General features: G+C 32.2%; 1 protein-coding gene across 6 annotated transcripts in view; it reads right to left on the bottom strand.

Moving 5' to 3' along the window:
• The window catches only part of LOC123720847 (transcriptional-regulating factor 1), a 196,599-nt gene that overhangs the window by 18,939 nt on the left and 152,487 nt on the right, over window positions 1-25,173 (bottom strand). For all 6 annotated transcript variants that reach the window (XM_045677648.1, XM_045677651.1, XM_045677647.1 and 3 more), the window contains 5 exons: window positions 21,492-21,634; window positions 4,680-4,798; window positions 2,200-2,327; window positions 1,819-1,907; window positions 614-772 (listed from right to left, as the gene is read on the bottom strand). In XM_045677648.1, coding sequence (XP_045533604.1) covers window positions 614-772; window positions 1,819-1,907; window positions 2,200-2,327; window positions 4,680-4,798; window positions 21,492-21,634 — 638 coding nt within the window. The remainder of the gene's footprint in view (window positions 1-613; window positions 773-1,818; window positions 1,908-2,199; window positions 2,328-4,679; window positions 4,799-21,491; window positions 21,635-25,173) is intronic.

The following is a 25,173-nucleotide window of genomic DNA, read 5'->3' as shown; positions in this document are numbered from 1 at the left end:
GCTAAGTGTAGGCGTAACCGTGGGCGTCATATCTTTGTTTGAGAGTTGATTTTGTATGTTCAAAATTCCTTCAGAATTTAGGGCACATGTTTCATAGCAACAAGACTTTTTCACGTGTACGTGAATTGAATGAAAATCTTTTCAGAGGTTTTATGTCTCTCTAGTATTTATCTATTATGTTCATTCGCTTTCCGGCGTACTAAGCTACAAGTAGGAATACTTCTTAATTATAAGACTTAAGCATACTATTATGCAGTCGTAAAAAATGTCGTAAGGACACACGATTAAAACTAAAATATAAGTTTAAATCCACATTATTTTATATTAACTTATCGATGGCACTGTGTTATGTAATAATAGATGACGAGGAGCATAGTTTTTAAATTTTGTAAAAAAACTTTTTAATTTAAAAGAGTGACGGAAAGTTTATAAACTGGCATATATATATATATCTTGTCGTCTGTTCTGCGCCCTTGATTTAAGAACCGTATTTTTTTTACTGACGTTCATAAGTTTACATTACGTTTGCCTACATAAATAAAGGATATTAAGATTTAACAAAAACACAACAAGTTCCCTAATATAAAATAATAGTATTATGACTATAACTTACCAGAGTCAGCGATTTAGGTTTGACTGGTTTAGGTTTTGGGCGGACGGCGTTGGGCGGCATAGTTTGAGCGACAGGAACAGGCTGTGTGGGTGGTGTGCGGGGCGGCGTACTGTCTCCACTTGAGTTTGTAATGCTCGACTTCTCGGAGCCATTACTGGTCTGTAATATAATTTGGTTTTAGTACTTTATACTAGATTTTAGTAATGGAAAAAAATAAACACTATCTTTAACTTTTTTTAATTATAATGAATAGTTTTCTTATAAGTTTTCGAAATACTATATTATGACGTTTTATATAATCCACTTGTTTATATTTATATTTCGACATTTGCATGCTGATTTGACATAGCTAATTGCTCAGTTGTTTTTAATTCATTCATGTTATTAATACTTATCTGTTTGCACTATGTTACGTCAGTCACAAGGAACCTTACTTCTAGGCCACCCTCAAAAACAAGATATTTTAAAAATTTCTCTTCCCGTTTCACCCAACCAGTAACAACTTTACTGAGCAAAGAATCTTTTGTATTAAAAATACTTTACTTTATATAAAACTTAGGAGCAACAGTTGTATTTTGTGTTCAAAACGAATTAAGGGGTTCACGACCGCTATTATTTCCTTTTCCCCGAAAACCTTTAATGGTAGCGTGAAATTAAAAGAGCAGCCGGATTCAGGGCAATTGGTTAATTAATAGGGACGACCAGCTTTGAATTTTACACACGCTCAATTGGATGCCCGCCAGTCTCGCTTGTATTGAAATAATCTGATTGACGCCATATCTTTTACTGTTAACTATACTAGTCATTTATAATATTCACTTTATTGATATGAATAATACAGTCTAAACTAGAAACATGTGTGGCACAATAAAGCATATACAGCGCCATTACAGCAACGACGTTTTATATTGAAGTCAGATTTGGTTTATGGTTATTATGAAATAGTATTAAATATATTAATTAATAATAATCTGTTTTAAAAAACTTCCAGTTTTTATTGTGATGTATTCTTTTCGTTCTTATTACTTATAAATTACCTGGCAAATGAAATGTTTTTTATTTCAGTTGAGTTTAAGAAGTGTAATAAATTGCTTGAATAATGTAAGAGTTAAAAGTTGAAGCTACTGATTATTTTACATTTATTTAAGGTAATACAATGTAGTCGTTATAAAAATATTAAAGGTAAAAACAAATAAAAGACTTACGTCGGAGTGCAGAGCGCGTGCTGGAGACGTGGGTGACGCGACGCGAGCAGTCGCCTCACGTTCAGCGTTCGCGCTCTCTTTGCTGCCGTCTGAAAAACGATGTGACATGGCCAATTTAAATATGGAAATTAGCCCAGAGTTCCACCGTGGACGTGAAACTATAAACTTAAAAGATTGAATTGTATTTAAAATAAATGTATCATGTAAATATTATCAACGAATATTGTTGCTTAAAGTCTCGTACATGACACATTGCTGCGTCTATTATAATAATAATAATATTTATAGTGACATGTCTTCTATATATATAAATGTTTTTCAATGATTTCAGTGGCATGACACATAATTCAGTCTACCTGGGTTTTTAAGGATGTTACTAACTTTTATCAGGGTGATGATGGTTTTCCGTGTGCCGTCGTAGGGACCTGGCATCGCAGTATGACTTTCCACATCCATCAGCTTTACATTCGTAGGGCTTTTTGTTTCGATGTGTTAACATATGGCCATTACTGTAACGATAAATCATGTTTTAACATTTTCCAATGTATTAAAATGCGTTTATCGTAATTTAGAATTATTTACAATAAGCTTTACGATTTATAGTTAAGTAATTGTTTGATTGTAAAAAATATATTTAAATCTGGTCGTCTTTTTAATCCAGAAAATCTATCCATAGGTCGTGTGAATAAAAAGTAATATTACCTATCAACACAATACGAATATTTTTGATGGCAGAACGCAACTTCATATGTTTATTATTTTCTTTTTACTTGGCAAATTTTGTAAAGTACTAACAAAACTTGTCTACACAGTACTAAAATTTTTGTCTACAGGATATGCTAATGTAGTCAATTGAAATGGTCTCGGAGCTTTGAATTCGTAAACAAGAACGGGGACAATAGGGATGGGGTAAGGGGTAAGGTCAGACGGCATCTATAACAGGTCACATGTACCAAGCGTCAATATTTGACAGGTGTTTGATAATAAAACGAAAGACCGCTTAGTATCAATAGATAGCCCGTTGCACTATGTTTTTTAAGTTTATTTCTAATATTATTATTTTTTTATTCTTCAAGGGTAGTAACAATATATTTAATAATAATTTGACAATTTGCAAGTCTTGACAAGACATTTTTAAGAAACATTTGTCTATTTGTAGTTCGATTACATGAATTTTGCGTCATTGTAATAAAACTCTACTACTAAATGTAACTGTCTGTTTTTTTTAACTTTTAAGAGTTTTTATTATTTATATTGAATAAGGTAAATATACTAACTGGGTTCAGTAAGCTATGCCAGGTGTGAAAAAGATTAGAACGTAAATAAGCGCTTAGTTACGTTCCAATCTATTTTTATTTTATTGGGAAGACACAGCAGCAACGTTTTTTTAATGAAATAATATTATTAAAAATATTTTAAAATAATTAATGCCCATTCGTTATATATTTAAAATTGTGACAGATAAAAGGGTGACAATTGTCAGTTTTGACTTTGACACAGATGTATCACGCATGATGCGTAATCTGAGTAACGTGTTGTCAGTATGTATTTTTAACAATTATTCACAAACGTATTATAAGCTTAAAGACGTAGTTCTGCCTCGTTTATTTATTTTAAAAGTGAGACAAATGAAATATTAAAAAGCTAATAGGGGTTTATTCTTTCCATTCTTTATTATCATTATCGTTCCCTTATAAACAATGCCAGGAATCATAGCTTGATTTAAACATGTCGGGACGAATGACAAGTAGGTCAACGTAGCCAATACAACCATATGGGCCCCATTAATATTCATGTAGGGTCCGAGCTTTGGCGATTAGGTACCCAGTGCACTTAACATGTGTTTAAAGATTAGCCGAGGATGTTCTCTTTCAAAGTGGAGTTTTATGTACGAAGCCCTGTGTAACCTCTTAAAGGCACAGACATTATATCAGCGTTTGTTTTATAGTTATTTTTTAATAATTCTATGTTTCAATATGTGCTTGACACAGAGCGTTGGAACATGCCTGTTTACTTTTAACTGAATGAATCAAAAGTTGCTTTTACACTCGGCATAGAACATATACATAGAACGGATACATACATTGAACGGATTAAAGCTATGTATCCGTTCAAAAAGTGTTTTTCTTAATAGAACATATTATTTTTACTTAGAGGAAATACAAGAGAAAAGTGGTCGTGTATACTTGAATTGGTATTTATGGTTCTTTTTGTTTAGAATTAAGATTATGTAATTATAAGACCAGATTTAAAAAAAACATACTAAAAATCGACTGAAATTATAACAAAAACAAGGTTCAAAATATTTTATTTATTTTTATTTTATCTTGTGTTCCCTCGAACTGCGCTAATTTGACATTATTTAATTAAATATCACTAGTAGGATATAATTTAGTATTTGTTTATCCCTTAAAAGGATACATAATTATGTTAGCTGTGTGTTTGTATGCGCCATCACGTATCATATTGCTCACAAATTACCATAATGTCTAGATCTTAATTATGCAACTAGATAACGAGCTAAGATCTTCTGTAATTATATTGAATACAATTATACATAATACAGAATGAAGGTTACTTTTGTTGTTGTTACAAGCTATGAATCATTACGTCATAAGTTAAAGATAAATTGTGGTGTAATAATTTTTTAAAACCAACTATAATCGCTCGATGGATATGAATAACGCATATCATATGTATCAGATTGTTGTGGTTCAAAAAGGTTATATACCATACAGGTATATAGGAAGATAGGTCATTGGACTTTACCAACAGCTTCCGCAACACCTAATTTCTAACTCTGCACGGGTTTAGATGCGTTTTAAAAGTGACAAGTGGTAATTAATAAAAAAACTACTTACAGATGATCCTGCCTTTTGAAGGCCTTTGCACAAGTGATACACACATATTTGCGTTCGTCGCTGTGCGTTAACTTATGTTTAGCTAACGCGGATGCGTTGCCGAATACTTTATTGCACACCTGAAAAAAAAACAAAAAGTAATAAGAAATGTTTTTCATAAAGAGAATCAACTATAACATTCTATTATTTTATTGTGAGATTATTGCTGCGTCCCCTGGTCTGACAGGTCTTACAATCATTTGTGCATGTACTATAAATTGCTGTGCCTTTTTGTGCGTGCTCATACCTTTATTTAAAAGTCTTATATGTAAAGAATTTAAGGAAATATCTATAATTATTACTTGTATATATGTTTTATTTGTGTGTGTGATGTGCCATGTTTCCCTATAGATAATAAATGAAAATGAGTGCCTGTACTAGTGTACACACGTAAGAAGTGGAACTTCTTTGTGACCTTATTTTTTGAAAAATGATCTACCATATAATATATGATATTTTTGTTATTGATGGCTTCGAATTTTAATCATCCGTGGTAGGGACAAGAAAAAGATGGCGCGTAACCGAAAAATGTGACGGTAAATTTTTTTCCAACGCCGATAAAGAAGTTTCACTTCAATAGATCTCCCTGGCACTTTAGATTGCGGAAGACAGGGGGAAGTGGGGGGAGATTGTGCGATTACACTAACATGACATTCCGAATAAAGAGCGCAACTGAAGATGAAGAGAACATTGAAACTGTTGTTGAGGTTTAAAGTCGATTGACACGAGCTTTTGAAAGCAGCTGTCTGCTGAAATCTCGAGAAATTGTTAAATTCCAAATATCATTTATTAATTGAAGTAAACTTATGAATTTCTAAAATATAATTTACTTATTGTGTGTTTAGTAACTATTTATATGAGAGCTCATTAGTATGGACCGGATACAATTTTTTAAAATCTTTATTTTGCATCATAAATAAATTGAGCCATATTAGTATGACAATTAAGCAGACGTCCCGGGGCTGTGGCATGCTTAATTTAATTTTCTATCTAGCTAATACGATGTCCTTCATAAGCATTGTCTGATTTCTCGAGTCTCTTGTGTATTGTTTTGGGTCAGGATTAGGTTGTATTAATTAAGGATACTTCATCCGATGTCTTATAAGTACTTTCCAATTTCTTAGGGTTAATTAAAGAGTGAACTTGACTTAACGACTGTAACGATTATACTACTGTATATACTAAGTCTGTACATTAAGCGTTATTTATTTATCACAGAATAAAGTATACACCAATAACGTTTTTATGATAATAATGATGCCCGGTAGGAATTGTCGTATTGATGACCTTCGTAGCAATGCGCAGTGATTCACACACGAAAGTTCAATAACCTTTACATTTATTGTTTTTACTTTAATATCAACAATTTCGATTTAGAGAATTGGTTTACGTTAATGATATACGAAAGTTATGACAATGAGGTCCTAATATGTTTTTATTATTTTCGATGTCTGATACCAAATTGAATTGTATTGCAACTTACCAATTTTGAATAATGTATTCCTCCATACGTATTGTCTAAGCCTCTGTAACCCGCCCTAACAAATTCAATGCCGCAAGAAATATACTAAAATAGAATGTAATTGGAATATAGAGCTACCATTTCGGATCTACGATAAATACATACACAATGGATATTTCCTAAGGGACGTGTGTTAGGCTCAAACCTCCGAGTCCCATACAACATCCATCTAACATAATAGACGTATAAAATGTGTTATAGTTTCCCGATACAGGATATGTAGGCCTATCGCAAACCGCATCTATGTTTATGGTACAATATATTTCGTTTTTATTACATAAATTTTAAATATTCAAAGTGGTAGGGCAACTGAAATAGTGGTGACTGAAAAATGTTGTAATCTAATTTGTATATATGTGGGTAACACTGATAATGTTTTCAACTGGCCAGTTAGAAACATTGCTAATGAAAACTTTTTGAATTTCAATTTTAGAACTCTTTGGCAACTTAATGTAGTATATTGTATTCATTTGTCATTTGTTTGGTATGGGCCAAATTAAAAAAATAGGTAAAAAATTTAGGCGTCAGGCAGCCTTATACCAGATGGGAAAGTATGGGGTACTTTAACCGACGACCAGAAACACTGGACTGGTGTCGCCAAATGTTAGATACGGTCGACGGCCGTGACTCAAAGTGACACCCGAAACCAAAAGACAATCAGTGGGTGTTTCCTTTCGAGGATCGCTCAACTAAGGTAAAAAAAGTAAGAAGCAACTTTCTACATTAAGCCGTTTTTCATGCTCTAAACATTTTCATTGTTACATAGGTACTTAAACAAAAGCTCATGAATCTTATGAACTCAACATCCACATTTATCTATTCTGAAATTATTTGAATTGGACAATCCCAATCAACGCTTTAATAAAATTTAGGTATTGTTCTGTTAAGCGACAAATAAAAAGCTATTTAATTTATTATTATTTAAATTAAGAATAAAACAAAAAGAGAAAGTCAAAGTACTTAATTGCTTTAATATCCGTGGAATTTTTTGATGCACTATTTGCATGCAGTAAAATTTTATAAGGTTGAACTTCGCTTGCTGCATGCCAAAAGTTATAGCCCAGTAAAGCTTAACCACAGTGAAATTTTACGGAACACCGCTGAGTAAACGTATGCAAATGGAGACTTTATGTCTTCATCACTTTATACGAATTTCCGCAAGCGTGTGATCAAATAAATATCTGCCGGTTCACGTTTGCATTTTATAAAATGGTTGTATGACCTAATTCTTTAGTGGCCTACATCGCGGCAATGTACAGAACGCAGTCACTTGTCACTTAAATTTCGTTGACATATTACGCTGTGTTTTGTTTCTACAATTATTTTCAGAATTTGAAAATGCATTTTTACGAATAAAATATTGTAAAAAAACACATATTTAGAAAAAAATCCTTTAGGTTTTTATATAAAGATAGTACCTTTTAGTACAATTACAAAACAATATGTTATATGTGTATCTTCTCGGATAATTAATATAAACATTTCATACAAAATCCTAAATTTATGTTCATAACGCAGGTGGTCATCAGGTATGAAAATATTTAAAGCAGTGCTAGAGTATAATCAGTTAATCTTCCTCATACACGGGTATATGCAAGATAGGAATATATCTAGAAACAAAGGCTTCGTTGAAACGAACGCAATTTTAAAATAACATTTCTATCTTAATTACTGTATACGAAAAGGCTACGAGACAAAGAAATGTAATATTAACAATAAAAAACCTAGAAAAATATTCAAAGAGGATTCCATTTGTTGTATTACCTGCGTCCCTGTCATAGCACGTTACAAATAAAACGTCAGGATTTCTGGATCACGGAATCCATTTTTCCTCTGTCACATTTCCACTGGAAAATATGAGATGGCATAAAAGGATCATTGTCAGAGCCGCACTTACGTTTAAGCTTGGAGACCGTGTACCGCGCACGCATCAAATTTTATTGATATATTAATCCTTAGGCTTTTCGTACCAATTTTGGCATATAATTTTTGATTAGAGAGTGTGTTGGTTGATAAAAAATAGCTTGTAACTCAAACTCAAAATAACTTTATTCATATACGTAAACAAGAACACTTAAGAACGTTAGAAATGAAGTTAAATTAATTCTTAATTTACATTTACTGCCAGTCCGCAACTCAAGGTCAAAGGGGGGGGGGGGCTGGTAAGTTTTGAGACAAACAAATTGTTTGAACTGGAGCAAATCAATCCTAAGGATTAGGATCATTTAAGTATTCGTCAATTTTATAAGAAACGAATTTACGTTTAAATAGGGTTTGCATTTATTTAGTGATAATACACACATACCTTACCTTTTTAAATAAAATAAACTCATATCGGAACTGTTTATAAGACAAAATAATTCAAACAACATTTGAGCTGTAACTTCCCGATTTAGTTCCGTTGATTGTGAACTTTACTTACTTTGTACATTTTTATTTAATTCTATCGATGTGTTTGTACATAACATTATAACACATATATCATTTATATATTAATTAATAACAATTAATGAAAACTTATAAATATAATCCTATTTTAAATACAACTATTACTGCGATTGGATTTTGTGATCAAACGATTTGTAAAAGAATATTATGAATGCAGTAAACATTTTCTCAAGCACTTTCACAGTAGTGCCGTTTTAATCAGCAACGAGTGTTAGGTTTTATTAGTTGCTTAAAGGTAGCATAAAATATATTAGAGAACTAAAGATCGAGTCTAATTATTAAATGAAGCATTGATTAGCATGTTTTTTTAAAAAAATACATTTGTTCGGTAAATAAACAAAGTTCCTCATAAAATACTCTATCTTCGAGTTATAAACCTGTTAGATGTAATCTTAAAATCCCATTTGGAACATAAAAGACAAAAAACCTGTGCACTCAGCCTCAGGATTACCATATAAAATTCTGTCTAGCTGATGCCATGTCAGTTTTGTTAAGAGGCTAAATAAGGCATAAAGGAAAATGCTCGGATTTGCATCGTGATTTTCCTTTGGGACTTTGATCGATCGTAATTTCAAAAAGATTATTGTAATATCATTTCCACGAAATATTGCTCTGAAAACTAGATATATTTTTAACATTATTACTGTTTATAAAAATAATTGTAATCAAGTAATACGTAGTAATTGTTGTCTTTTAACTTTAATAAAATTCGTTTCAGATAAAAATACATTTTGGTATATATAAGCCTGAAGGTTTTTATAACTTAAAGGTCCAGAATTCGATTCCTGGGGGTCCAAAAGCATATGTTTTCTTTTACCTATGTGTTTTCGCACATGGAAATGTATTTGCTTTATTATTCATGGACGGCACTAATACTGCTGGCTCACATTGATAATATTTCTTTTTATAGACAACTAGGTGACACATGTCACAATGGATATAGACGTTCCAGTTTCTGCCTGCCAACTTTATTTTCCTTAATATAACAAGAAAGTGCGTACATAAAAGAAAATATTTGTACAATCTCAGGGTTTGAACCTGCTACCCTCAGTAACGTTTTCGTTTAGTGGTCACTTATTACTTTCCACCGCTACACAATTATTACTTTTGTGAGGATTTTTTTATATCAAATATTCTAACTTTACACATCCAACTCAAAGGGAAATGAAATAAATAAATCCGATGGGTGTATGTATCCTTTGAAAATCGAATAAATTATTCTAAATATCTTCCAATGTTTTGCTTTTTATTGCCTACACCCTTCGCGGATAGACTATTAAGAACGAAGGTAATAACGATGTAAATATATGTTTTCTATGCTCTTTATTCTGTAGATATTAATAATCCGCACTCAGAGCCATCAATTTGATTAAAAATAATATTTAAGTTAATCTTACAATGCACAGAATTCATTCAATACAAAAAGGATTTCCATTAACTTTTTACCATGAATCATAACGTAGATGAAATCATATAAAATTAAAAAATATAAGATTAAAATACGCGGTGAAAGGTTGTTTAATAAAACCGCATTTCTGATTCCTGTATATATTTATATTCAACTTTCATAACAAACAAAATAAGTTTTGCTAAATAACATCGTATATCGTATACAGGTACGATTTCATTTCTCCGAACTTTACAAAGGCTTCAATACAATTATTGATTCATAGCATTAATAAATATTTGACGTCTTAATAAGATTAGGATTGCCGTTTATCATGGTACTAATATGTTATCAACTGACGTAAGCCTGCTTGAGACGGATCAGGCAATAAACGTTTAATAGTAATTATATATTAATAAAGGGAAATCGTATATCGATTAATGGAACATTGTTTAAGAGAAGGTTGTTTCCATGGCAACGGATGAAGAGCTAATTTTAAATTGGGAATAAAATCGTATCCACGATCTATTTTTGGTATAGGCGATCAGGCCGAAGGTACAACTGATGTTAAGTAACGCTGCACATGGAGAGTACTCAATACCAAAGGGCTCGCGAGTGCGTCGACGGCCTTTTACGAATTGGTACGTCCTTTTTTTAAGCAAAGTCGAAATGCTACGGAAACACTGTATAATAGTGGGTGGTGCGCGGCAAAAACTGTCATAAAAATCCTTCAGTTGTGGAACGATGGACGCGTAATTTTGTGCTAAATAAAGTTGATAGCAGACAGCGAGTGTTTAGGAAAATACTTTTAAATTCTGGAAAACGTGCCGTAAGGATATGTTTATTGTGAAAGTTGTTGTAATATTAAATTATTTGTTTTATAATTACCGTTTATGTTCTTTTAGATATCTAAAAGGACAGGAAAGATCTGAAAACTACCAGGACTAGTTCAAAAGTATCTTTTGAAAAAACATTATGTGCAATATATTTTTAAACATAAAATACTTCTAAGAAAATAACGGCACCGCGAAAATACAGGAGCGAATGAAAATTTCAAACAATTGTTTTTGGAGTATAATCTTTGTCTTACAATAGGATTGTTGCGTTGTTTATGTCCATTTATGAAGATCATATAAAATTTAATATAAATTGTAAGTCAATTCAGAATTATTCTCACTCGCGGTCATAACAAATATTTTACACACGTTTACGCAGATTACCTTAGTAACATACCCCATCTTATTTAGAGCGGGCAATGTTACAGTAGGTAATAATCGTCGACATTCCGACAAAATCTTCTCTATTTTTCCATTTACTCACTCCTGACGTGGCTTTATTTTCGTTCGTTTATTTAGGCATTGCTTATTAAACATAGTTATTATCCACTTTAGCCTGTGGTGCTATCAATTGTCTCTTATGTCTTTGTTAATAATAAGAGTATCAATTATCAAATATATTTTATTTCCGTATATACTCTTAAGACTTTGACTGTTTAAAGAAAACACTTTTTTACTGGATTGAAGCTATGTATTATTATAAACTTTTTGACATTCAATCACCGTGACCACGCACGCTGTAAAGCACGCTGAACGTCGGAATTTTTTTAAATATGAAATAATACATAACTTCAATCCAGTAAAAAAGTGTTTTCTTTAAATGTGTAGAAACTATGTTAACAAAGGACAATTTCAAGACTTTGACTGTTATGTAAAGTTCCTTACAAGTATCTTAAATAAAGAAACTTGTCTATTAAAAATAAGTGGTCTGGGACGGTCCGCTGTTATTTCTATTAGCGATAGCGATTGCCGTCATGGCGCTTGTGTGATGTGGCTCATGCGTATTGAAGTCAAAATTTATATCGGTATTAAGTACAGGCGCATTATGTTACCAGATCTTGTCAGTACTATGGGCTTGACTCGAGAACTTGGTAAATTTAAATTAATTTGATATATATCTTAATTGACGTTTAAAATATTAAAGGTATTTTTTTATAATTGTTGCCCTATAAAATTTACAACCACACCCAATGTAGTAGTTACATTGAAGTATTTGTACATAGATTTTCAGCCTGTTAAATATGCATTGCGCTTTCATATTCATAAAAAAACCCGATAGCGCAATAGACATAGACAACAGTAATAATCAATACCACACCACGGAGATCTGTTCTATCTACAAATCGTAAAGCCACCGTAATAAATTAGTTATATATTTATAGCGGTATAAATTAGTATGTATATATTTTATAGGGCAGGAAGATCACCTGATGATAAGTGGTACATGACATACTTCATATTAAGACAACAACTAAATAAATAGAATTTAATCAATATTAATTAGTATTAACCCAAAAAAAATGTACATTGTTTTAGTCTTAATTGTTGATTTCAAACCTTACGTTTGCTAAAAATACCCCAAGAAATGTTGTAATAAGCAATGCTGATTTCCCAAATATTTAGATTTGTATCGCTATCGCCTCTGTTATTTCGAATTTCATAGTCAATAAAGCAGACCAAAGCATTGCTTGTTAAGCAAACACAGTTAGAAACTGATACATAAGCTGTACTATAAACTCTGTCGAAATACGCGATTCACTATCTTGGCTTAACTGAGTTCGCTGTGAAAACAGCTAACTTTGTTTCCCTTAATACAATATATATGGAATAGCATTTAAGGTTAAGTTATGAATTAAATATATATTTTGTAAATTAGCTTACTGTATTAAATCATTTGAAATATGCAAAATGTTGAACAACACAATTAAAAACTCTTTTTTTTTCTGGTAATTGTTGGTGTGTTTTATATCTTGAACTAAAGTTGGACTATCAACTATTTTAGTATTTATTTATTTTTAAAATATGTTAAATTTAAACTGATTTAGAAATGAATACTGAACAGTATTAAAGAAATACAGTTCGTCTCTCAATTATCTTAATGTAGGTTACATTAAGATAATTGATCCTTACTTGAATCCTACAGTCTATTCAGAGGTTTTAGGTTCCAAACGCGGTTGTGCACTTATCATTCTTATTAAATATTTGACTTCATAAAAATAAAAAAAAACAATGGCGCTACAACCTTTTTAATATAATAGGCATGTAGGTGACCTCCTGTGCCTGACTCACCCTATCGACATTTTGAGTCTAAGGCAAGCCGGTTTCCTTCACCGTTCGAGCGAATGTTAAATGCGCACATAGAAAGAAAGTCCATTGGAGCCGGGGATCGAGCCTACGACCTCAGGAATGTGAGTCGCACGCTGTAGCCACTGCCAACACTGCTCTTCATAAATAAAGTTAAAACATCTAGAATTTATTTGGCGGTAAGACGTAACAGATCTTACATAAGTGAACCTCTTGAAGGTAAACCATAACATAATATTTCACCGTAAGCTCGTTGTGGCATAAAGCGCCACTGCATTTTGCATATCACAGAACAGTACTTTCATATACTAAGTGACTGTTTATTTAAAATACAATGTATTTCTGAGAAATTGTTTATTATTATACTCTGTAGTAATTCCCGCTTAGGTAAGTTCTGTGTCCATTTTATGGACAGCTTTATTACTTGATTGATGACTAACATTGACTGATATTCCGATTATTTAATTTAGTTTAATTAATAGGTTTAATCTTAATGATTTAAAAATCATTCGTCACCGTTATTTCGTCGGCGTGGTCTCTTGTAAAAAGCAATATGATTAAATTTTAAATAAAGTTTCTTCGAAAACTATTTCTCAAGTTTTCAGATGATATATAAAACTGTTACCAAAACCCTGCTAGTCATTACCTGATTCAAAGTACCCGAAAATTACGTATAGAGCCTCTTTCAATTCTATTGAGCCCAGTCACTGTCATTTTTGCTGAATAAGGCGTCACCCTCACTTCAATCGTTACAAGTGTCATTATTTATATAACGTTCCATTCTCATTGTTTAACTAAGCGTAGCCCGTCATAAAACTGCCCTTTTTCTTTTACGGTCACTTGGATAATTGAGAAAATAATAGAAATTCTTCAATGTTTTTATATGGATGTGTTAAAATTAGGATTATATCAATGTAGGTGATTAGTTCGTGTCGTAATGAAACAGTGATGTGTCCTGACAAGGACAGTTGTAAACGTTATCGTCATGAAACAATAATTTGTTCTGAAAAGAACAGTTAATTGGCGTTATCGTTAGACCACGATATCAAACTGTTCTGAGAAGAACACGTTCGTACCCTTCGACGATTGCGCGCAGAAAAGGACAACTTTTTGCCGCGCCTCGATTTTATTGTCTACGCACCCTTCGCATCTTGGTACCACATGTTACCACTAGTGGCCAGTGTAGGATAACTTTTGTATATAAATCTACAGTTTTTAAAAATTAAACACATTCCACATTCCATCTTCACCTCTTCTCAACGAATTATTAGGAAGTTTTATTTTAACCAAATAAGGACCAATCAACTTTAACCCCAAACAACCTAAATCAATATTTCCGATGAAGGTGTCTTTTTACACGTATTCGTCTTTTGTGACCGACTAAATTATATCATGGTCATTAGATGAGGAACTGATGGGGATGAAAAACAATATGGTGTAATCGACTGGTAATGAAAATCGTCATTTTAGAGCATTTCATTTCAATCAAGATTTTAATTATTAGTGCGGGTAGAAATCATTGGCAACTACTCAACAAAATGTAATTATTAAAAATTTTGACAAATTGCGATTTCAACAATATATTAATTTTAACTTTTAAACCAATTTTCAACCATTTTAAAACAACTTAATTACATTGACATAGCTCGTCTATAGTCATTGGAATGTGTCAAATAAATCCGACAGCTACTAGATTGAATCAAGTTTACCTTTTTATAAAAACAATGGCGGGATAATGGGGATTATATAGGACTGAAGAGGCCAAGAGCCGTGCGTGCGTCAGAGTTGTGAGGATAAGCGTCTAAGGCTTTGTTATAGTCCTTTCTATAGAAATTCCTTTGATTGTCTACGAATTCATCTTATCTCACCTTTATCAATCAAAGCTGAGCGTTAATAGGTGCTTACAGATGTATTTGTTTAGCTTACGTATGTATTGTACGGATCTTTCAAGCTTTTTGTAGGTAAGTGAAGCAAGCTTGCTGTTTGTATACTTTACCGGTTTAGTAGATTCACTCTAGATAAAATTCATTCAAGCAAGCTCACAAGGATATAGTCACGTATTTAATCGTAAAAATATACATAACATTAAAAAATACGGACATTAGTCCAATATGATCGAACTATCATGACTAAGATACAAAACTTGGGACAGAACTGCATGTATGACACACTTATCTATACTTCAACCGAGAAGGCTTACAATAAGTGAGTAAAAAATCTTTAGGACGCTGTAAGACTTAATAAATAATTATAATATTATGATAAGCTGGGGCGGCCGCAGAGCAGGCAGAAATAATAAACTGCTCAAAACTGTCTTTCCTTCGACTTCGATTTTGTGCCCTTTGGAGTAGATACTCTTGGGCCGTGGAGTTCAAGTGCACAGGCGCTAATTAAAGATTTAAGTTGGCATCTGGAAGATAGTAGTGTTGACCCCAGAGCTGAACTTTCCTCGGTCAACGAATAAGTATCGCAATACAGCGAGGAAATTCTGTCAGCGTTAAAGGTACACTGCTACAGGGATCAAACTTTTTAATTTAGTTCTAATTTTTAATTATCATTATTATCACTATGTTAGTTGAGAATATTGTAAATATTCTATATTTTGTGTGTTCAGTAAACACGGAACTATATTATAGAAAAAAATATTTATTCAAAAAGTTAAACATTATAATTCTATTAAACCACAAACTGTAGCCATACAAGAATGGCCGTAGTAAACTTTAATGCTAATAGTAGCCTGTGGTAGGATTACCTGAAGTGGTTTCTCTCTCGGGAACAATTGCGTGCTTAATACAGACTGCTTTTATTGTTTCTTACTTCCATTTGCGAGCATAAGAATTTATGTAACTCAACTATATCCGACGTGAGTGTTTTTATTATGACTAATTGCTTCAAGATTTCCCGTGAAGAATGGTGGTTGCAGCCTTTTACAATCTTCTTGTAATACAAACCATGGCGATTAAAAATCGTGATGTATTTTTTGGAGGACCAGTTCTTCTCTTCCGTTTCACATTCTTGATTGAACTTTGGAACGAAGTTCTTATTGGCAGTAATTATAAATTAACAACAATTAAAAAATATATATTTTTACTATTCCTTTCTTATTTATAGCATACAAAATAAACTATGGTTACAGTAACACCAAAAAACCACTAAGTTATGGATTTAACCTAGGCCTAGGAGTCCCTGTTATAACCGCATAATTAACGCATTAATACATTATGAAGCGAAAACGAAATCTTATATTAAAACTATAATACAAAGGGCTAGGCTTTGTACTTAAACCGTGTTCATTATTATTTGAACACATATATCGTGTTAACATTGGTTAAAAATATTATTTTACTTCGTTATCTTTATGAAACTGAAAATCAATAGCAAAAATGACGTCATACCCTGAAACGCCCTAACAAAGTTGTTCCAGCCGCTAAGGATATATACGATCTCGTAGCTACTGGTGCCTACAGGCCGGGCAGTCAGCGGTTAGGACTGGTTTATATTGCAGGAACTGTGCATCTTACTGCCGCCACATACACATATTATGTAAATAGCAGTAAATAAGAATACATACATTCCATTTTATATACTTTATGGAGGCTTATCACCGGTTGGCATACACCCAAAAGTGGACCAAGCCAGCCTTGCAGTCTCAACTACAGTTAACTTTCATGAAACACTCTGTTACGGATATTATTGAATTCCAAATGCAGATAAAAGGAACGTTCTTGTAAATTCAGTTAAACAAATTGTTCATTAAACTTTATAGTTTGTTCTTATTTACCAAGTTTTGCAGTATTATATATATTGCGTTCATATAATACACATAAAATATAGATATAGCATTGAAACGCGATTATGACATGACTATTTGGAATTCACATATAAAATAACTATTTTACTGTAGTGTATTAGTATATTGGCAGCCATTCCATTACGCTATCCGCTCTATAATTTCCTAAACTGGCCGGATCTGCTAATATCTCATATCTGAGGAGACCTCATATTCTGTTTAAAGCGTAACAACGTTGTAAGAAGAAAAACATACTCGCGCTTATAATTACATTTAAATATAATTTAAACAAAAAGCATTAGATTTAATTGCTTAATTAATTATTATTAGTATGAAAGGGGTCGAGACGAGGGTCGGCCAAGAAGCAGAGACATCAATACCCGTTAATTGGCAAGGACCATCAAGGCTATTAGCTAGACGAGCCAATTAGCGATACGAATCTCATTTGACTCGCTCATATCCGTGATTATAACTCGCATAAATACTGTTTGAATGGCGATATATTGGTTTAATTTTTGAGTTAATCTGATTATAATGAACTCGTTATGTTTGTCGTAAACGAACGCTTAAATTAATACGATACCTTTAAAATGGAATCTTGAGTTTGGATCAAATTAGGAAGTAAAGTATTTCTTGTCTATTGACACCTTTTAATATAATTTTGTTTGATTCAAGTGAGTTTATCATATCCTATTTGTGATGGTATTTACTGCCAAAATACGCGAGATTCACAGCAAAAGTTCTACTAAAAAAATTGCTTGTGTAAGCTAGGGAACATAGCGTGCGTCTGGTTTATTTATTTTGTTGAAACAAAGTGGATGCACAATCTAGGTTTTATGCACTGTATACACATATTATTTTATTGCTCAAATAAGCATATGTAAACTAAGGTACAAAAACATAAAATAACCACTAAGGGTAAACTACATGCTACGCTACAGTACAAACTTAAAAATCGAGAAAAAATACAATATGTATAAACGTATAATATAGTAGAGATTGAGTTAACACCACAATGTTTTAATTTTAAATAAAAATTAAAAACTCATTACTCCTCTCGTAAAAGAGGATGCAATTTTCCAGTCCGGGTAATTTTAACACGGTTAATATAACCATGCAATTGAGTTTCATGACTTTGGGCGCGGGTACGAAAATATCGCCTTACGATGTGAAATAAGTATTGTGAGGAAGCGCAGAAGTATATCGAAAATATAAATGTGATATGACAGCTTCAATTTAATTTTTGGCTTAACATTAAATACGTTAATACGTCATCAGTCAAATATGTTTCCAAATGATTCGTGATACAAGGCCGTGCGTCTCTGAAACTTGGTATTTCCGAATGTAATTCCAATTTTGTTACTTAGAAAGATTATAACAGTTTTCAGACTAAAATCCATGAAGGTCTACACTATACATTGTTGTGCTTAGAAAAAATATAATCATGACGTCTATTAAAGCATTTGTTAGTTAATAAAACGCTGTTTATGTAATTTATAATAATAAATTCATGACATAAATATGATTGTCACAAAATAGATGTAACCCCTATGTTTTAATGCTAATTTAGTCTAGAGTCTAAGTGTTACAAATAAAACTTGTGTAAGACCTTAAATATGCGTGAATGTATGAGTATGTGAATGGGTGTGTGCGTATAATTTCACGTATACACAAATTATATAAGAACTATATACATATAATTTACACTCTGTATGAGTGTGGCTGAGAGTTGTTATAATTTGTATTTAAATTCTACATATTTATATATTCTATATATTATTATATGTTCACAGCAATAAACTACTATTGATTTCTCTAACGAGCTACTTTCAGAGTTGAAATATTTTCCGGCAAAGGTTATGTATCACCGGGTAGAAAGGGGTGTACCGTGCCACCCTTTGTTTACATCGGACTGACCTACATACGATTCGCTCATCTTTTCACAAGTCAACCTTCGAGTTGCACGTGTTAATAAAACTTTTCAAAACCCGTATTTTTAGAAAATTAATGTTATTCAATTTTTTTCTGTTAGTATTTATTTTATATGAACAATGTCATGAGTCTCCTGGAGAATGTAAGAATATTAGTAAGAAGGACGAATGATGTACACTGTTGCGTGTCAACGTATCTTGGATTAGAGTTACCCTTGACCAATCACAATCGAACGAAGCGCATAATCGTTACGTCTTTAATTTCATTTCCCACTCCCCTACTCTCTTAATCTATTTACTATCATTATTATAATTAAAGCGTTATAAAAAACTAATATTTGATATATCCTTTTACTGACCGCGTCCATTACGCGTGAGTAGTCCTTTAAATTTAGTACCCGTAAAAAAATTGTTTTGAGTGGTACAGACGCCTCCGTGTCTATTTAAATAACTAATATCAGTCGAAAAATACGTATATATTACAATATAACGTATGTGAAAATATTTTAAACTATATGATTGTGTTAGTAATAATTTATATTGACAAAGGATTATAGTAATAGTCCCTGAAAAGGTTCTGTGGACGTTGGTTGAGATTTGTTTGGGGTAATATAAATATCTCCGTCTCTGTAAAGGTTTGGGGATGAAATATCGATTTGCTTCTTCTTGTTGGCTATTTCAATGGTCTTTAGATATTACGCAATTACTACGTGGGAAGATCTTTTCATTATAATTCTATAGTATGAACATCTTTCTAGTTATGCACGAGGCATATATAGGGATGGGTGTCGTGTTTTCAATTCTTAGGTAAAAAATATATTCGACGAAACAAAATGATACCTGAAACAGTATACAGTAATTATAAATTTCCGTTCGATGCCTTCCGACGAAGTTGGCGGCATCGTTTTGAGAACCAGGAGCTAATTCCAAATAACTATTTCCCTTGATTGCTTTCATGCTATGAACTTCGAGGTGTTTATAGATAAGGTAAGGCTCTGACTAAGGGTGTAATAGAACAGCTTCCGAAATGGATAACGATCTTTAACGACGTTTACGAGCGGTCTTAAACATTTTCCAATTTCACATTTACTTAATGGTTACCGCAATTTTAACCTCTTTGGGTATATTACCTACTTGATGGACATATTAAGCCTGTCCAGTGCTGGCTGGTTAGATAAAAAAAAAATATGCATGCCGCGAAGTTTGACAATTTACTTTAATCTACACAGATCTTTCAACTGTCCTGCTATTTCGTAGTTTAAACCGGTAACTTCGTAATTTATTAGGAAATAATTTAGATTCCTAGGCTTTGATAGAATTCTTAATTTTGATTTGCAATTACTATCTTGACAACTAGGTTATTTTGTTTGAACGTAGGCAGTATGTAATAAATAATATATCGTCAGTCTTTGTGCGGACAAGACAAGACAAATAGAAGCAATCATCGCAGTGTATCGGTCGTTACCAAACGGAAACTAACCAGGAAGTAAGTCACGTGACGTCATACCCCCCGCAGCTTTCATTTTCCCTTATTGATTGTGCCGCGTTCAAGAAATACGTTGTTCATTAAAAAATAATGAAACCGGAAATTGATTTAGCGAAAGAGAATTTCCAAATAGGTTCACTTTATAATTTATAATCGAGTTTTACGAAATTATTATTGCGGTGAAGTCTTTTGGGATAAGTACTTAGCATATTGAAATATGAACTTAAAGATATTGGAATTTTACGTTTTTGTTTTACAAAAAAGTTGATCTTAGTAATTTTGTTTTAACGTATCAACTCAGTAATTTTGTATTAACTTTATAGTAAAAGGTCAATGGTATTTTTATGATAAATAAAACCAATTATAGAAACGATTTACGACAAAAAAACTAGACGAAAACACAAAATAAATTAGAAAAGTGTTTTATTGTTATATATATGTTTTTTATGTTCCATAAATGTGTTTTGAGGTTAAGGAATATTTAAATAAGATATATTTGTCTGGTCTTCATCTTAAGCTATTTTATATTTTCACAAAATTATTTACAACAACAAGGTTACGAAATTATTAACTAGCGTTTTACTCCATAACAAAGACGTGAATGACATTATCTAACAAAATCTAATGTTTTAGTTATTTCAATAAATATAGCGTAGGAACTTGGACTTGGTAAGTTCCCTTTTCTTGAATTTGACAATGTAATGTCAGCGTATAATATTTGTATGAAAGAATCTGCCGTTTTCTGTCTGTGAATATTTTGTATACATGCAGAAGTTAGAGTAGAAAATTCATGGTAGAGGTGGACGGACAAAGGAAATCCGCGAATATACTTTTGTTGAAAAAAACATGAAAAAGACCGAATTTTTTACGTCACATATTGACGTAAAAAATTCCTTTTATACGTGGGACCATAAGTTTTTATATAAATTTTAAATAACTTAACTGTCCTTTTATTATGACATTAAGATAATTAATATGACATTTGTATACCTATTATTTTACATTGAATCAGTCTGAAAGTAGCTTCTTTATTATTATTGTCAACTTATGAGTTGGAGACAAAGCTTACCTGGCATTGTTGTGGGCCTTGCCGATTCGGTGACGCTGGTTTTGGCCTAATCTTCGGTCTTGCAAGTGGTCGAGAGTCGATTCCCGTCACAGCAACTGATACTGTCGTGATGCCGTCGACGCTTAGAGATGGTGTTTTACAGTCTGAAAGCAGAAAACATATTGTATATTACCCTATAATGGTTTGGTGTATGGTGTCAAAACCCACAATTGCGTATTATTTTCGAAACATTCGGAATATAAAATAGACAGCAAATAAATAATTTTTCTTCTTCTTTCTTTTTATAAACGTATAAGTATTTCTTAAACTTTATTTCGTATTTCAAAATATTCTGAGACCTAAAATCTACAATATACATAAAAAAATTGCACGAATGAAGCCTTTTTTTTTGTAACAGCTTTGTCCACGCAATGACAGCTATAATTGCCCATTTGGATCTTTCAGTTCGTTCTCTAGTCTATGGTACGAACAAAAGAACATTTTAAAGTCTTTAATAGCTACGAATGTAAGGGAAATAAATAACTAGTTTGAGAACGAAAAATTGCTGAGGTACATTTTCAAATGAAATAAATATCCATTTGCAGCGCACTAGGTATTTCCACCTGATAAATTTGAGGCGATTTATTTAAGAGCCCACTTTTGTAGAGCATTTACCAAGCCTGCACTTTGTAGATAGAAACTGTATACATGTAGGTAAGAATAAAATGTTTTGGTTATGAACTTCATAATTACAATAGCCGTAAGTCTAACAGAGAGAGATTTAAGTTGAATATCTTTGATTCTTGAAGTCTTAAACAACGGAATATAAAACTTGAATGATTTTAAAGGAATATATTAGACATTCACCAAATAAAAACGTATTAATGTATCATCATAAACAATTTGTTTAACTATTAAAAAACCAATACAGAAATATAGTACAATTAAAATAATTAAATAAAAAGTAGGGTAAACCGCGGCCTTATTGCTTTAGAGCATTCTATTACAGGTAACCGCTATGAGAAAATATTGTTAAGATGAGCGCAAGTAGTGCAAAACTACTTAAGATATTTAGACAAAACTAGTAGAACAAAGCAATCAAAACACACGTAAAAGGTGAAAAGAACAATAATAAAAAAGGACAAAAGGAAAAGAGAAATGCACATTAATCATTATTATCATGTTTATTAACTAACTTAATGGCGCTACAACCTTTTTAGGTCTGGGCCTCAGATTTCTGTATCTGTTTCATGATTAATTTTTTAAATCGAATAAGCAAGTAGGTGATCAGCCTGACGCATCAGCCTTATGGGCCTGACGTACGCAGTCGACTCTTGGGTCTATGGCCAATCGGTTTCCTCACGATGTTTTCCTTCACCGTTCGAGCTAATGTTAAATGCGCACATAGAAAGAAAATCTATTGGTGAACAGCCGATCGAGCCTACGACCTCAGGGATGAGAGTCGCATACTGAAGCCACTAGGCCAACACTGCTCTAATCAAGTTTTCTACCACATATTATTATTAATATATAACAATGAATAACTCGCTTGTGATAATGAGGTTAAACTGCCAAACATTTGTCACATCATAGATTACAGCATTTACAAGCGTATATGTGTATATATTTAAAGCGTATTAATAATTCTGTTAAATATTTAATTAATTCCTATCCGATGGAAATTTTTAGAAAAATATTTGAATTAATTTTTCGTATAAACAGAATATTTAAAATATTCGCCCGAAATACGATATGAATTTCAGGGCTGGAAACTCAATTAGCGTTTGAGAAATTCCAATAATTGACTCGAATCATAACAAATTTTTGTGAAACTACCTACATTTTTCATTAAGGTTTTTATTAATAGCTCTCAAATTACTTTCAGTGAGTATCTGGAAGATTATTTGAAGTTTAGTAAAGATATAGGAATGGTAATATAATGAGACATTACAAAATAAAAAAAAAAACAAAACACGATTTAAAAAAAAACATTGTTACGATTAGATTTCCATTAGGAACGTTATACTTCCAGAAATTAGTCCTAAACGATAGAGTTCCTTATAACTAGCGGCCCGGTCCGGCAACCCGTGAACTGTACGTGTGATAATCGTATGAAAATCCGCGTAGTCATTTTTGAGTTAATCGCGAATATACCCGGTGAAAGACTTTGTATTAATTTGTGATTATCAATCTATGTTAGAGATACATTTAATGTTAAAGTAACTGTGTATTGTCTTTTGTTAACATAGCTTTTACACATTAAGAAAACACTTTTTAGCCGGATTGAAGCTATGTATTATTAAAAACTTATAATTATTTACATAATTTTATATTCTAAGTTTTTTTCCGACGTTTCGTGTGCTTTTCAGCGTGCGTGGTCACGGTAACTGAGTAGTTGTACTCCTAATATTTATCAATGAACGGGTCGTTGGCCACTTTTGTGTTCGTTAATATCAGGATAAGGTATTAAAGGATTTTTGATAAACGATCATATTTTTTAAGTGGGCAAATAAATGAGAAGACATTTTAATACGATAGAAGAAGAATATTAAATACGTTAAGATTATTGAAGGCATATTAAAATTAGATTTAAAACCGTAGGGCACACCAAAATAACAATAAAGGTAGAAATTCTGAGTACAACTACTACTCGCTATTGTCACTAAGATTGACCAATGTGCTGAACTGACAGAATGTGCTCTACACTACAAAGGAAAAGGTAGCTGAATACTTTACCTTTTAGTTTAATGCCATTAGTTGCACAGACTTATCATATAAAACATATTGGTGCATTAATATTGAAAAGTTTGGAGTAGATTGAGTTCCACAAAGAACGTGATCAAAGTCAAAAATCATTTATTCATATAGATAACACAATGTACACTAATGAACGTCAATAAAAAAGAAATATACATTAAATGCTTCTAATTTTACATTAACTGCCAGTTCTAAAATCAAGGGCGTAGAACGGAAGAGAAGAACTGGCAATAAACTCTCCGCCACTCTTTTTAACCACCAAATTTTTTTTTGTATTACACAACGTTTGTAAGGAGCTGCAACCATAACACCATGTTCCACATGACATCAGCAGCATGATTCACTAAAATAAAATAAAATTATACTTTTGGTTTTTATGTTTAAAGTAGCACTTACAAAATGCAAAAATAATTTGAATAATTACTTCATTAAGTACCATTTATTCAATTCAAAAGGAAGTATATAATACTAACTAGTATTGGATTTATATTTTAAGATACGTATACATAGTTGTCTAAAACACCTTTGTCCCCAAATAGCTAACATTAGTATGTTTGTTTGTGTGAGTGCCATCAGTCTTCGCTGACCGATTCCCCCTAATGGACTCGAGGAAAAATTATGTCTCATTATTTACCGTAATAGTAACGTCTGCTTAGGTTCTTACAAGATTATAGCGTCCTTTTTGAACGTGGTTCCCGCATCCATAGCATACCTACTTAATGGCTAACGCTATTAAAACCCAGAGTTCCTAGATACGATTTTCGAGAAACAATAATTGTTTCGAATATTAATGAACTAGACGACATCAAGTACAACTTTAGTGTCAGAATAACATCGACTACGATAAAAATTTAAAATGAACTATGCAATTTTTACGTAACAGAAGGCTCACCTGATCGTAAGTGTTAATGATTTCCTGCGTTCTGGAAATGTGTTTGTCACACAT

The sequence above is a fragment of the Pieris brassicae genome, chromosome 2, assembly GCF_905147105.1.
Source record: "Pieris brassicae chromosome 2, ilPieBrab1.1, whole genome shotgun sequence".
NCBI classification, from domain to species: domain Eukaryota; kingdom Metazoa; phylum Arthropoda; class Insecta; order Lepidoptera; family Pieridae; genus Pieris; species Pieris brassicae.
The sequence above is the reverse complement of the archived record's forward strand: the minus strand, read 5'-3'. Positions and strand labels throughout refer to the sequence as shown.